The 15161-nt window shown below is 37.2% G+C and overlaps 2 protein-coding genes across 2 annotated transcripts in view; both read right to left on the reverse strand.

Annotated features, from left to right (window-relative positions):
• Positions 1 to 1018: 1018 nt before the first annotated feature.
• Positions 1019 to 15161, reverse strand: part of LOC136255321 (uncharacterized) — a 51706-nt gene continuing 37563 nt past the window's right edge. The window contains exons 5-6 of the mRNA XM_066048058.1: positions 4445 to 4588; positions 1019 to 1638 (exon numbers count right to left, since the gene is read on the reverse strand). Coding sequence (XP_065904130.1) covers positions 1198 to 1638; positions 4445 to 4588 — 585 coding nt within the window. The 3' untranslated portion in view covers positions 1019 to 1197. The remainder of the gene's footprint in view (positions 1639 to 4444; positions 4589 to 15161) is intronic.
• LOC136256443 (uncharacterized) lies at positions 9459 to 13046 on the reverse strand. The gene is made up of 3 exons (XM_066049399.1): positions 13040 to 13046; positions 12634 to 12799; positions 9459 to 9654 (listed from the first exon to the last, which is right to left on the reverse strand). The coding sequence occupies exons 1-3, from the start codon at positions 13044 to 13046 to the stop codon at positions 9459 to 9461; spliced, it is 369 nt and encodes a 122-aa protein (XP_065905471.1).

Here is a 15161-nt window from a genome sequence, read left to right on the forward strand (position 1 = left end):
AGACACTCTGTCAAAAGCTTTCGAGAAGTCAAAGAATAGAATATCCACCTCATGACCTGCATCTAAAGCCCTAACCTAATCATTAATGGTTCCAACAGCTGTGTCTCACAACACCTGTTTTTTCTAAACCCGTGTTGGTTTGAGCGCATGATATTGTAGTCCATGTCCATGACCTATTTTTAAATGCATATTGCAATATTAATATCCACTTTCAAGCAAATTTGCTTCTTTTAGGTTCACTTTGCCATTGATCTTCTGACTTAGTCTCTGCAAGGGTAACCAACATGTTGAATCCAATTTATTCACATTAACATGTTCATTTGGAAGTCTTATCATTACCTAACCACAGTATGTTATGAGCAGCAATGTTGTTATGTACCACTGGGTAATTAACTTCTTGTGATCACCTAACTGAAGCCACACTACTGCTACCTACGGCATCCTATATGTTGCTTATACATAGTTGGATATATCAAAGCTGTGTAGTACAAAGTATACATTCCATAGTAAGGAAACAATACATGATAACACTGATAGTATTAGCTAACTACTAATGTACATGGTGGCTGACTTGATACTGAGTAATATCAAGCACCACCAGCACCTCTAATTATGTCAGGTATCCATATTCATAAAAAGTAAACAAACTAGAGTAAAATAATTTAAAAAAATTAAAACATGGGAATAGAGATCGCTGAAAAAAGTAAAGAAACAAGAGTCAAACAAGCCAGCATGTTAAACACACAGAGAATTCTATTTGGACTCAAATAAATATTTGTACAGAAGCATTCTCAGTACTTATCTGTACCTAATTTATGGAGAAACTACTGTTTTTTTCTTAGTTTCTACCATATCCATTGAGTCCAAATAGAGGTCTCTGTGTGTTTAAACATGCTGGCTTGTTTGACTCCTGTTTCTTTACTTTTTTCAGCGATCTCTATTCCCATGTTTTAATTTTTTTAAATTATTTTTACACTAGTAGGTTATCTTCACTTATAATTACTCAGTATCCCAAGCGTATAAATAACAAATATTCCACTCAATAATGGCATCACATACGTATATAGTTACATTCATAACAATAACAAAACATACAAGTACTACATAAATTTAGCTCATACACTGTATTTATACCACACCAAGACACACTTTAATTTGACATTGGTAACAGCTTTAAAGTTGACAAAATGTGCTATATTACGTAGACAATAGTTCAACTCCTTCTATAACAATCTCAACATTGTCACCACCTAGAGAATACAGCTGAAGTGCAAACGACATGAGACGATCAAATAAGTTTTGTGAAACTAGTTCTAGTTTCCGTTTAACAGTTTCTGAATCAGATGCTGGCAATTCCAGCAATTTCTCAAATGGAGAAGTACTTCGTTCCTTCAATTGTGGAAACAGCCAGCAATCTTTGTTGATCAACATATGGGCGACATTCACAACAGCCTTTTCATCTTCTGTCAGCAGTGTCAGTATCCAATAGCCACCATGGTTTGGCAGAATGTCAGCTGGATTTTCAATATTAGCAGTGAAGGGTTGCCACAAAACTGATGGATCAAGATATTCCATTCCAATGAATTCTATATCACCACAGTTGTCATTAACACTCTGGTTCTCTACAACATAATTGCCCTGCCATGGTAACATTGATATCATAAGCATACATTTGTAGTACTATTTAATAATAGTGGGAGTCACAAAGGCCCACAAAAACATGCAACCAGCATAAAACAAGCCAAAAAGGTACCTTAGTACACTTCAAAAAATACCCCCACAAGTTCTATGATTAAAAAATTCACAAAATTGACTAACTATACATAGTATACATACAGTATGTAACTAACAGATGCCTTAGAGAAGTGTAGAAGTAAATAATAGTTTTAGCTTTAGTGATGTTAATGTGATGTGCTGTATATTTTTGAGACACTAAGAGTAAACATGTTTAATAATGGTATTATTTCCTCTAATATCGTGTTTTAGTTTTCTCCAACTTTGAGTATATAGCCTTAGATAAGTTTAATTTTTGCATCTCAACTTTGAAATGTCTTGAAGCACATAGTACATAGCTATAGCAGTAAGTTCATACCAGTAATGGAGCCAAATCACACAATATAACATATGTAACACCAAGAGTATATAATGGGAAGGGAGAGTGTCAAACTGCACTATAGCAGTGAAAAATGAACCTGTAAAGTAACCTGCATACTTTCGTTTTTTTCTTGTAAACCTGTTGATCAGATTTAACACCTTAAAAGTTTTGATGGTGGTTTGTATGGAATCGCAATGGCTGAAATTCCATCTAGACGTGTCTCATCACTTTCACTAATATAACTGTCAAGGCAGGGGATAGCAACCATGATGAAATCTTGACAATGATGAAACCTCGATGTCTGCTTTCCAGGTTAACTGATTGCATCTTTCTCTTGGGATGGCAAGTTTTTCTGCACAATGTGCCATACTTTTCTCAAATACACCATTCTTTCACTCAGTAGTCATGTATACAAAATGCATCTACTGTGCTTATAATTAATTGGTCACCAATCAACACAAATAACTGAGTCGTTTGAACGATACCATAGGACTTTACAGGCTCATTTTTCATAGTGTATAGCGCAGTTTGACACTCTTCCTCCCCATTATAAACACTTGGTAACACCACATACAACTTTACACACAAAGTTACAGCATTTTTTGGATAAACCAAACTTCCCTTGTGAGTGAAAAGATCAAAGTGAAAAACAGTGCTATATTTGCCACAAAAAAATGGTCTATGCGACCTGCTATATACACGACGACTGTGTTATATGGAGGTAGTTATAGAACTCTGCACGGGCAAAATGCTCAATTACCTGAAGAAAGCTCTCAAAACCAAAAAGAAATCACTAAAGAGTCCAAGATGCGTACAACCTATTATCCAGAACAAAGTTGGCTGTTTCAAGGTTACTCGGTAAGTTTAAAGTTTTGTGTATGTTCTTGTTCAACTGGCTCAAGCTCGAACCGGAAGTTCTTTAAATCAGTTAAAGTATTGTCTTGCTTGTATTATGTAATAGTTTTAACATGGGCACGAGTGACTTGCCTGAAATATATGCACAAGCACAACGGCGCAGCCCGAGTGCGAGTGCATATATTTCAGGCAAATCACAAGTGCCCATGTTACAACAATATATTCCACTTGGGTGACTCACCTACAAGTGTGGAGAAACTGCAGGGATGCTTTGCGAGTGTATTTGTATGGGACCATGTGAATTTCGATTGTGGATAATGTCGTAAGAGCAACGACAAGGCACTACTGAGAGGCCCAATGTAAGTGTATCGACACGAGCATACAGATCGCTTCGATTGTGGGTACGTAATTAAACACAGGAAACCCAAATGCAAGCTGAACAGTTAATAATGAAACTTAAGTGCACTATAAAGTACTTACTATACTAGCCATGAATAAACTAAAGCAGTGAATATGTTTATAGCACTATAATGGCCTAGTCAATTAAGCGCCACGCCCAGTCACTACGTGTGTGTGACATCGCACCAGGATTCAGTAAAACAACGAACTATCTTCTCCCCCAAGTCCATTATTTATACTTTGGCTCACTTAACAAAATTAAAACCCACTATCGATCCTGTGAAGTGTCACTATATTAAAGTAGAGGAGATCACAGAGTCTCATCAAAGAAATCAGATGATTTTCTGAGAATGCTTGGAATGCATTAATGAGAATAGGAGGTAGCATATACAAGTTATATCCCTCCTAGGAGGGATATAACTTGTATATAGACCGTATTCCAAATGACATCACGAAATAAAATGGCTGTGGCTATTGGGGTATTCTAACATTTTCGAGTGAGAGTTCCAATGGGGCTTAATAAGATTCAAATCACTATTCAATCCTGGAAGAAGATATTGACCTAAAACTAGTAGGTACAGTTATTAGGGTATAAAATCTATTCTCTAACGCCGGGTTAGAAATTTTCAGCTGGTTTTCAAAGTATAGAAGAAAAACTATTGTTTCTGTGCTGTAATAACCAAACCTGGTAATTTCGCCTCGATATCTAGTTTGCTAGCCTCTATATCAATCTTCAAAATCTCGATCACCATTGGTGATAATACTCAAAAATATAAGAATCCCCCAAATAGAAAATTTGTGTGACATCATTTGGAATACGGTCTATACTACCTCCATTTCTCGTTAATGCATTCCTGAGCACTGATAGCAGTGCTATTATACTATTTATACACCTTCTCTTCCCTTTGAAGTGAGGTATGAAAGTGGTATATACAAAATATATAGCACTCAAAGAATGGTCTCAAGATCAAAAATAGCACTCAGCAAATCTATTTGTCTTTTGCCCACTCTTTTGTGTACTATATTTTCTCACAACAATGCTTTACAGTAACTAATACAAACATTCAGGACAATATATTAAACCCTTATAAGCACCTCAGGGTTGTTTGGATCACTGTTGAGTTCTTGTAATGCTGTAACGAATTCTACTCTGATAACTTCAGCTTTGATCACTACATGTCGATATTCCTGGTAGCCCAAAGCATCACATATTTGAGTTAATTCTTCTCCCTTAGTCATCTACACAATATATGCATGTGTATAAATAACACAAAATAAAATATTTGCTGTTAGATACATATGTCAATCATACACAAAATATATACAAATCAATGGAGGTCAAAATATACTAGTGCACATCTCAGTCACGAGTAGTATCCCTTATGAAAATTTTCAGAGCTGCATGCAACTTACAAGTTGCATGTGATCATTACACTAAATACGTATGCAAATTCAATGTATTTTGACAGTATTTGATTGCATGTATGCAGCACATATTTTGCATGTGTCTATTTGAAATTGCTATCATATTGTTTGCATTTTACACACATGCAAAATACAAGCAAAAGACGTACAATTACTTGCATGTAAAATGCAAAAAAAGCAAAACACATGCGATTAATTACATTCATAGTGTTTGTATTTTGTACACATGCAAAACACATACAATTAATCGCTTTCAATATGCAAGTAAAATGCACACATGCAAACACACATACAATGATATTGATGAGAGTTATATCAAGACACACGGTAGTGTGTCATGCGGCCCAAGAAGCCGGCGCATCACACCGTGAGTATATTGACAGGAAGAAAACGCGATTTTCACACCTTTGTAGATCCGTGATCCTTCATCCGATTGAAACCATTTTTGCTGTAGATGTGTGCCCACCAGGTAGGCCACCCCACATACCAAATTTGAAGAAAATCGCCATAGCTACAGTAGGGGACTTTAAAAAGTTTACATATGGTTCAAAAAGAACTATTGTAATACTATTGTAATACTATTGGTAATACTATTAGTAATTACCATTGGTTTTTACGATTGCACGATTGCTTGTTTTGTATGTTGTACAGCTATTGTTTTGTTAATTGACTGCTACATGACAGCTACTAAGTTACAAATTTTACTGCCCTTGCTGTTATCAAGCTTGTTGCCAGCTGGTAGTTACACATTTAATTTGTTCTTGCCCCTCTGTGTGTGGTTGTGCATGCAACTGGCAACTAGACTTGTTTTGTTTAAAACATGTAAACATATTGTAAACATGATGGTAATTACGATGTGTTTGGTTTTTACCATTACAAAGGTCATCGTAAAACTATTACATTACAATGGTCTTTACAAAACCAAATGTAAACTTTTTAAAGTCACCTACTGTATTTCCGAGACATGAGTAGCCAAAATTTCATTTCATTTCTTTGTTTTGGTTTTTTTTTCCTTCTTATTCTTCTTCGTCTTTTTGCACACTTTGAAAAATTGCTATAAAACACAAATGTGCATTCCGAACGCTTTGACACATAAAGGGAGTCTAACGACGAATCTTAGCATTAAATTTGGTACAAATTTGATGTACCAAATTTGATGTACCAAATTTGATGAATGGTTCAGGAGTTATGACCGATTATTCGCGTAAAACAAGATTGATTTGTTGTCACGCCTACAGGGTAAACTACTTCATGGAATGAGTTGAAAATCGGTTTGTGGATAGATCAACCATTGTAGGAGTGCCTTTTGGTGGTTTGAAAACAATCGAAATTAAGATCATGGAGATATGACATGAAACCAACAATTGCACAATCGAGATTCGTGAATAAAATTACCAATACTTTTCACGCCTACCAGGCAAACCGCTTAGAGCAATGAGCTGAAAATCGGTATGTGGCTGGAATAAAAATTGTAGAAAGTCCTTGCAGTAGTACAGAAGAATCGGACTGCAAGCCATTGAGTTATGATTCGAAAATCAACTACATGTACGTGTAGGAAATAAAAGATCGAGATACTCTAATAGAACAGTCACCCTAATAGAACACTCAGTTACGTTAATGACTTACTCCATTATAGAATTATATTACATTGCAAGTTATTCTGAAGGGAGTTCAGCTGCAAACAGTTAATTTTATAGACAGTTCAATTACAAGCCAAGTCACCCTGTAGAGAGTTCAACTACAAATACATCACTGTAGAGATTCAGAACAAGTCACGGAAGAGAGTTCAGCTATAAACAAGTCATGCATCCTGTAGAGAGTTCAGCTACAAACAAGTCACTCTGTACAGAATTCAGCTACAAACAAGTCACCGTGTAGAGAATTCAGCAACCAAGAACCACCTGTAAAGAATTCAGCTACACAAACAAGTTACTCTATAGAGAGATCAGCTAGAAACAAGAGAGAGTTCACAACTACTGTAGAAGACGTCACCTTGCAATTGTATATAGAGAGTTCAGCTATAAACAAATCACCATGCAGTGAGTTCAGTTACAAACAAATCACACTGTAGAGAGTTCAGCTACAAACAAATTACCCTGTAGAGAGATCAGCTAGAAGAAGTTACCTTGTAGGGAGTTCAGTATACAAGAAACCACCCTGTAGAGAGTTCAGCTGCAAACAAAAAACCGTGTAGAGATTTCAACTACAAACAAATCACTCCGTAGAGAGTTCAGCTACAATCAAATCACCCTGTAGAGAGAAACAAGTTACAGAGATCAGCTAAAAGAAGTCACCTTGTAGAGAGTTCAGCTACAAATAATAACCACCCTGTAGAGAGTTCAGCTACAATGAAACCATTCTGTACAGAGTTCAGCTAGAAACAAGTCACCCTATAGAGAGATCAGCTAGAAATACGTCACCCTGTACAGAGCTCAGCTACAAACAGATCACCATGTAGAGAATTCAAGTAGAAACAAGTCATGCTGTTGAGAGATCAGCTAGAAGAAGTCACTTAGTAGAGAATTCAGCTACAAAAAACTACCCTGTGGAGAATTCAGCTATGAACAGATCACTCTGGAGAGGAAACGAGCTGCAAACAAGTTACCCTGTAAAGAGATCAGCTAGAAGAAGTCACCTTGTAGAGAGTTTAGACACAAAGAAACTACCCTGTAAAGAGTTCAGCTACTAACAGATCACACCCTGCAGAGGGTTCAGCTACAAACAAATCACCCTATAGAGAGTTCAGCTACAAAAAATCACCCTGTAGAGAGTTCAGTGGCGAACAGATCACCCTGTAGAGGGTTCAGCTAGATACAAGTCACCCTGCAGAGAGATCAGCTAGAAGAAGTCACCTTGTAGAGAGATCAGCTAGTAACCTTGTAGAAAGCTCAGCTACAAAGAAACCATCCCATAGAGAGTTCAGCTACAAACAAATCACCCTACAGAGTTCAGCTGCAAACAAATCACCCTGTAAGTTCAGCTACAAACAAATCACCCTGTAGAGAGTTCAGCTAGATAAAAGTCACCCTGCAGAGAGATCAGCTAGAAGTCACCTTGTAGAGAGTTCAACTCCAAAGAACCCACTCTGTAGAGAGTTCAGCTACAAACAAGTTACCCTATAGAGATTACTTAGAAAGAAGCCTGTAGAAAGCTTGGCTACAATCAAATTACCTTGCAGAGAGTTAAACTACAAACAAACCACTTTATAGTGAGATGAGCTAGAAACAAGTCACCTTATTGTCGTTATTAAAATTTTTACCATTAACCTACCTACCATCACAGCCATTTCTTGGCCGCCACCTTGGATTTCACATCTTTTTTTACCATGGCCTGTTTGGGGGCCGCACCTTTTATTACAGCTTGGCTGTTTTTGATTAGATAATATTACACGCCTGTACATAATTGTCATGCTATAACTTTTGCAAATACAAATTGATAGATGCTTTCATACAGCTAGTATATCGAGCGAGTGTCAACAAATTCCTTGTCTAAATGTTCTTCAGTCAAAACAATGATACTGCACTTATTCTTAACTATATGATTGCTACATGCATAGTGTTACTCAAATGTATGTACAACTGCATGGAATGTTTTTTTTCTAAGCCACAGGGAATCAACAATATCTGGAAGCAATTGTATGAAAGAAGAACCAGTCTTTGTGTAATGAATAATAGTTGTGCTATAAGGACAACTCGTGAATTGATGAGATGTTATCATCAGATTTATAGAAAAATTGCGGTAACCATTCATAAAATAAACAAACATGCGGGCGGTATATAATCAGTAACACCAAGGAGGAAATTAATGTTAATGGGAAATGTGATTGGTAGAATTTAATAAAAAAGCCAGCACTATTATGAATGTAGTATGTTATAAAACGTGCTGCTAAGATACTGTATATAATACTAGTTTTCAAGCATCATATAAGCTTATAGTCATATTTATATAGTACAAAGACTTTCAACTGCCATAGAAGCTAAAATACATTTTTAATCATAGTACTGTACATGGCAACGGTTTATTATGCAACCAAAGGTATATAGATACTCTATAATATATTGTACACTGTATAATAATGCACTAAATATATAAAAGAACATATTAGTCCATTTCAAGTAGGTTTACAATTATAGCTAAATAAACACACTGTATGTCCCTAAAGGAAATGTATACACATGGACTTAGTATGTGTTCTAAAGGAATAGCAATTGTCAATGAAGATGGAGTGGGTGGTACACACGCAGTAATATGTGGAATTTGCCAATGAGGATGAATTTGCATTAGTAATCAGTTTAGTCAGAGTTACATAAACTTTTGGGAAAGAACCCTCTTCAACCACATAGAATCCCTGGACTAAGCCATATTCAATGCCTCCACAGACTGGTCTATATGCAACTGCAGAATTATTGTGCTTTTGAATATTTACTTTCCATTCACAGCTTTGGATTTGAATTCCATGAAATGTTATCCGTAGATATTTGTAGGTCTGATCCAACTCATGTGCAGAGAGTGCTAGCAAGTCTGCCTCCATAACAATAGTTCTGGTTGGCTTGCCAAGTAGGTATACATTTTCTAAAACTTTACGGTGTTGCTCAGGCATATAGTTTGTAATGTGCCTGGAGTAAAGCTGTTTAAAGGCTTCAAAATGTTGCTCACATGTTTTGTCATGAAAACTGACTGCAACCTATGGCAAGTTCTGTATATACGAAAATGTAGATATTATTTGTTTGTCTACTTGCTGGGTTCCATGTACTAAATTCTTCAGAATGCCATTCTGGCCTTCAAATGAAAAGCACGAGTATGCCCACAGTGGGCCTAGCTGTCGTACAGTATCTGGTAAATGAAGTAGCAAATGGACATTAGCTGTCATGTGACGTTCACTATATAAGTGGGAAAACTGACAGCAGTATTTAGTCAACAATGTCTGACAAAGATCTAGCTGATGAGGAGACACTGCAATGCTGGCTCTGAAGGGAGGGCCGAGTAGGCCATGGCCCCCCCAACTTGTTCACAATCACAACTGACAAAGAATTAATAATTACTATGTGAAATATTAATTCCAAAGAGAAATAATAAGATTCTTAGTGATGGAGAGTGCTAGTATATACATGTACGTGAAGTTTCATCCACACAGAAATTTCATTTCTCCTAAGAGAATTATCGGGTCAAGAAGCCGTTATTGCCAGAGAAGTTGGTTTGATAAGTTTGAATTTCTCCACTACGATGTGGAAAAGGATGCCCTCTTTTGTCACACGTGTATCCAGGTTGTAAAACAGAAAAAGATACGCAAAGCGAAACAAGCAGATACTTCTTTCATAAGTTATTATAGTATCCTACGCTAGTATTTATTGATAGCTACCTAAGTTAATCCCGCACTTTACCTGGTTTTCGCAGTCTGTGCCGGATCAGTGGGGCCAAGCCTCTTAGCTGACCAGCGATAATGCCATGTAATTATAAGCAGAGTTTTTGTTACTGAAGGTTGTATGTATTATACAACTGTTAGTAATAGGGTTCTATAATTATTTAGATAACAAAAGGCTTCATCAAATGGAAAGATGGTGCTGAAAGATTTTTCATTATCGAGAGGCACATGATGAGCTATACATCTTACCTCGGCAGGTCAAAGATGTTGGAGAACTGCTTGATTCTTCCCATGCAAGTGAAAAAGCAGAAAATAGAAAGATATTTTTAACCATTTTGAGAGCTATCACTTTCCTTACCAGACAAGGGCTGCCTTTGAGAGGAGATGGGGATGAACAGGATTCAAACTGTAACCAGGTTCTCCTTCTTGAATCTAAAGAAAATGCCAGCCTTAGTAATTGGCTGCGTAGACAACGATACAAGTATACATCAAAAGATACAAAATGATATATTAAAGTTGATGGCTGCTGAGGTATTAGATAATATTTCAACTAATATACAACATGCCAATTTCTTTACTGTGATGGCTGATGAGTCAACTGATGCTAGCAATAAGGAACAAGTTGTAGTGGTGATTCGCTGGGTAGATAAAAATTTTCATGTATATGAAGATTTTACACATTTGCATGATGTTGACAACACTGATGCAGAAACCATCACAGGAAAGATCACTAAATCACTGCATGATCTACACATAAATGTACACCAGCTGAGAGGTCAGTGCTACGACGGGGCTGGTGTCATGTCTGGTTTGAGAAGTGGTGTAGCTACACGAATTCAACAATTGGAATCAAGGGCTATCTACACTCATTGTTATGGCCATTCATTAAATCTAGCAGCTGGTGATACAATCAAGAAAAGCACAGTTATGAAAAAGGCTTTGGATATTACTTTAGAAATGTCTAAATTAATTAAATTTTCACCAAAAAGAGATTCTTTGTTCCAAAACTTGAAGGAGCCTGAGTGCCCAGGAATGAGAATTTTTTGTCCCACTAGATGGACGGTTCGTGCTGAGTCCCTTAAAAGTGTGCTTGATAATTACTCTGTCTTACAAGAACTGTGGGAAGAATCAGAGAAATTGACCAAAGATTCAGAAACTACAACTAGAATTATTGGTGTAGTCTCCTAAATGGCCACGTTTGACTTTTACTTTGGTGTTTACATTGGTGAAATGATTTTAAGACATTCAGACAATCTGAACAGAGCCTTGCAGAAAAAAGAAATCTCTGCAGCTGAAGGTCAACATGTTGCTTCTCTTGTTAAAGCTACTCTACAAACTATGCATTCTGATAGCTCTTTTAGCTTATTTTGGCAAGTGATAATAGTTAAGGCACAGAAACTCAACATCAACAAGCCAACACTGCCAAGAAAACGGAAAGCACCTAAGAGATTTGAAGTTGGGACAGGAGAAGCTGAGTTTCATGCTAGTGTTGAAAATCATTACAGAGCTATTTATTATGAAGCTTTAGATCTTATTATTCAATGCATAGATGATTGATTTGACCAAGTTGGATATAGGATGTATATAAAACTGGAAACACTGTTGCTCAAAGGATGTGAACAAGTAGAGCACAAAAGTGAATTAGACTATGTGAAGGAGCTTTATGGTAACGATATTAACTATAGTGATCTGGAAGCCCAGTTCCAAACAATTGCACCTATAGGAAAGGGTAAGGTACCTCTCAGGGAGATCATTCAATATCTTGCAAGTTTGTCTGAGCCAACAAGGTCAATATATTTAGAAACTGTGCTTCTGGTAGAATCAATTCTTGTTATGCCAGCTAGTAATGCCACTAGTGAAAGGAGCTTCAGTGCACTAAGAAGAATAAAGTCCTATTTACGGACGACTATGATGCAAGAGAGGCTAAATAAATAGACTTGAATGGAAAAAATAGACTTGAATGTGATAGGTGAAAAATTTATAGCTGGCAATGAAACTAAATTGAAGGTTTTTGGTCATTTTTTGTAGTTGAATATCATCAGTTCATGTTAAAATTATCAGTTCATTTTTACAATTTAACTCTTATAAACCTTCACTTTGTATTTATTACAATTATTAATTTGTAATAAGATCCTTTATTATAGCTATAGGGTCATCATAGTTAAATATAGCTATGTTCAGATGAGTGAATTGTTCTCCTTTCTACACATCCTTCAAAGATGTAATATATAGCTTTAAAGTGAGTTCTCAGGTGTTAAATTTATTTTACTGATCAAGAGAATCAACATATAGCTATTTCCTTGCCTATATGTTATATCAATTGTTTTAGTATAAGAAGGGGCTAAATGCCTCTAGATGGCATCTCCTAGGTGATAATTTTCAAAAGTTTCCTGGGGGGGGGGGGGGGGGGGGGGGCATGCCCCCCTATAGCTGGAGCATGCTTCACATGCTCCATCAGTGTGCTCCACATACTATCTACCCACCATGGATGGCCCACCCAACACAAATTTTCCAGAGCCGGCCCTGCACTGAATGTTGCAGAAGGTTGTAGATGGCAACAACTAATAAAACATAACGATCCCAATATTGCTGTGGCAAGATACCTGACAAGAGTGGAAGTGAGTAATATAGTAAAAATGATTTGAATTCTGATGCTTTAAAACCTTCATATGTTTAGAGATGGCCCGCGGCTTGCGAGTTATACATGATGGTGGCTAGGTAAACGTTTGTCAATTGTGGATACACTTCTTCCAATATAAAATGGATTCCTAGAATGCTCTGAGCTGAACCAAAGAGACATTAATAGTTTAATGATTCCCAATAAGACACAATGCATGTAGTCAATGACAGAACCATCTATGATGTTACAGGAATTTAAAGTCATTAGCAATTTGAATCTGTACTAGACATATTAAAAATTTAAAATAAGAAATAGGGATCGCTGAAAAAAGCCACAAAACAAGGAGGGATTGCTGGGGTGGTAATGTAAACCACAAATCCCTATTTTGACTCTTTATACTCAAATGGAACAATTATAGAGAGTCAAAATAGGGGTTTGTGGTTTACATTATCACCCCAGCGATCCCTTCTTGTTTCGTGGCTTTTTTCAGCAATCCCTATTTCTTATTTTAAATTTTAATATGTCTAGTTTGTGTACTTTTTTCCAAATTCATTTATGGATAATAAGTTAATTGGCACATTAGTGTAGTAAGCTAACAGAGATTCCTCAGTTTAAAAAGTTAACTCAATAACTAGATATCTTAACGCATTATTAATTTTGTATTTATAGTGGTTTATATTACCAAGAGTTCATAATATAGTAGGGGGGGAGAGTGTCTAACGCTCAATATACCGCGTACAATCCCACAGAGATAAGTATCACCAGTAAACTATCGTATACTCTCGGATTCAATTAACACGTGATCACGAATGACAGGACTGTTGATGAGTGATGATGGCCTTTGTGTAACAAGGACTTCGCCGACAGCAAAGCGATATTGCTATTGTGTATCGGTAACAGGAGATGTCTCGTGATTCTCCCGCCTATCGAAATGGCACGTTTAAGAGGATAGCACGTGGTAGCGACCCGGATCCCTTATGGCAGATACTCCTAAGCGGCGAAGTGACGGTCTTGACGATTTACAGTGCAACAGCAAAAGACGTCGTATATTCGTGGGGCAGGCTAGTTCAGATTCATCTGTTGCGCATTTGAGATTTCCAGCACTGGTAAGTATCGGCCATCATTACGTATATTGTTTATATGATTCCATTTGTTGTATCATGAATGCGCCTTTGTAGTAGTGTTAAAGCACTGTGTTTGCCATCCCATTCAGGAATCGGCTCAAGATCAACAAATCAGTCCATCGTATACAGAGCCAGTTCTTCATTCAGCAACAGCAGCACAAATTAACCAGCAAGGCATTCAACTGACAGCAGCTGGGGTTAATCAGCAAGCCACTCAGCCAGCAATAACAGCTGTAGTTAGCCAACAAGTCATTCAGCCAACAACAACAGCTGTAGTTAATGTTAGCCAGGGAGTCATTCAGTCAGCCGTCTCAGAACAAGCCATAGCAGACAAGCTAACCAAGCTTCAATCAGCGATTCCGTCAGCAACAACTATGTTTCGTCAACCACATATCCTCCAGTTTGCTATTCAACTAACAGCAGCTGTGGTTAATCAGCTTTCATTGATTCAGCCTACTAATAGACTATCTGCCACAATTAACCAGCCTGTAGTGCCCCCTCCATTTATTCTGCCAAACCAGTCGACTCTTCAATCAGCAGCAACCAAGTTACAGTTCATTACTCAACCAACACCCGTGACAGTTACGCAGTCAGCAACTACCCATCCAGCTGCCCAATCGATGGTACCATTGTCTCACCAAGCTCCTCGCCAACATTCAGTTAATCAGACAGCAATGGTTCAGTCATACATTCCAACAATGCCAACAGTAGTTGATCGATCAGGAATGCTCCACCCAGCAACTCACCTAATAACCACAGTGGTTAGCCAACAAGCATATCAACCAACAACTGTTAGCAAGCCGACAATGGCTAATCACACAACAACAACAGTGGTTAACCAGCCAACAGTGGTTCAGTCAGTAGCACCAGTGAATGCATTAACATTGCAAAATGCTGTTAATAAAGGAAGCACAAGATATCCTGATCTTTCCTTTACAAAGACAATTTGTGGAAAGGGTGAAGCACTGGATATCACACAAAGATTTTTGTATCAGTTACCAGGAGCTGTCTATATGTCAGTAGCAAGAATTCTGTTTATCCCATCAGAGCTTCACTTTACCTATGATATTCAAGTATTGTTTGTTTCAATTAAGAATGGTACAGTAAACAATATTCGTGAGTTTTTTGAGGTGTGTGATATTATTGCTAAGAAAAGTGATTACAAATTCTGCCCTGGGCTTGATAAGAAAATGTATTTTGATGAATATCATGCTGTTATTCGTTACCACATCAAAGGAGTTCGCCTGTGGGACAAACCATTCGATCGAATTGATTCTGACA

This window comes from Dysidea avara, chromosome 5 (assembly GCF_963678975.1).
Source record: "Dysidea avara chromosome 5, odDysAvar1.4, whole genome shotgun sequence".
In the NCBI taxonomy this organism is placed as follows: domain Eukaryota; kingdom Metazoa; phylum Porifera; class Demospongiae; order Dictyoceratida; family Dysideidae; genus Dysidea; species Dysidea avara.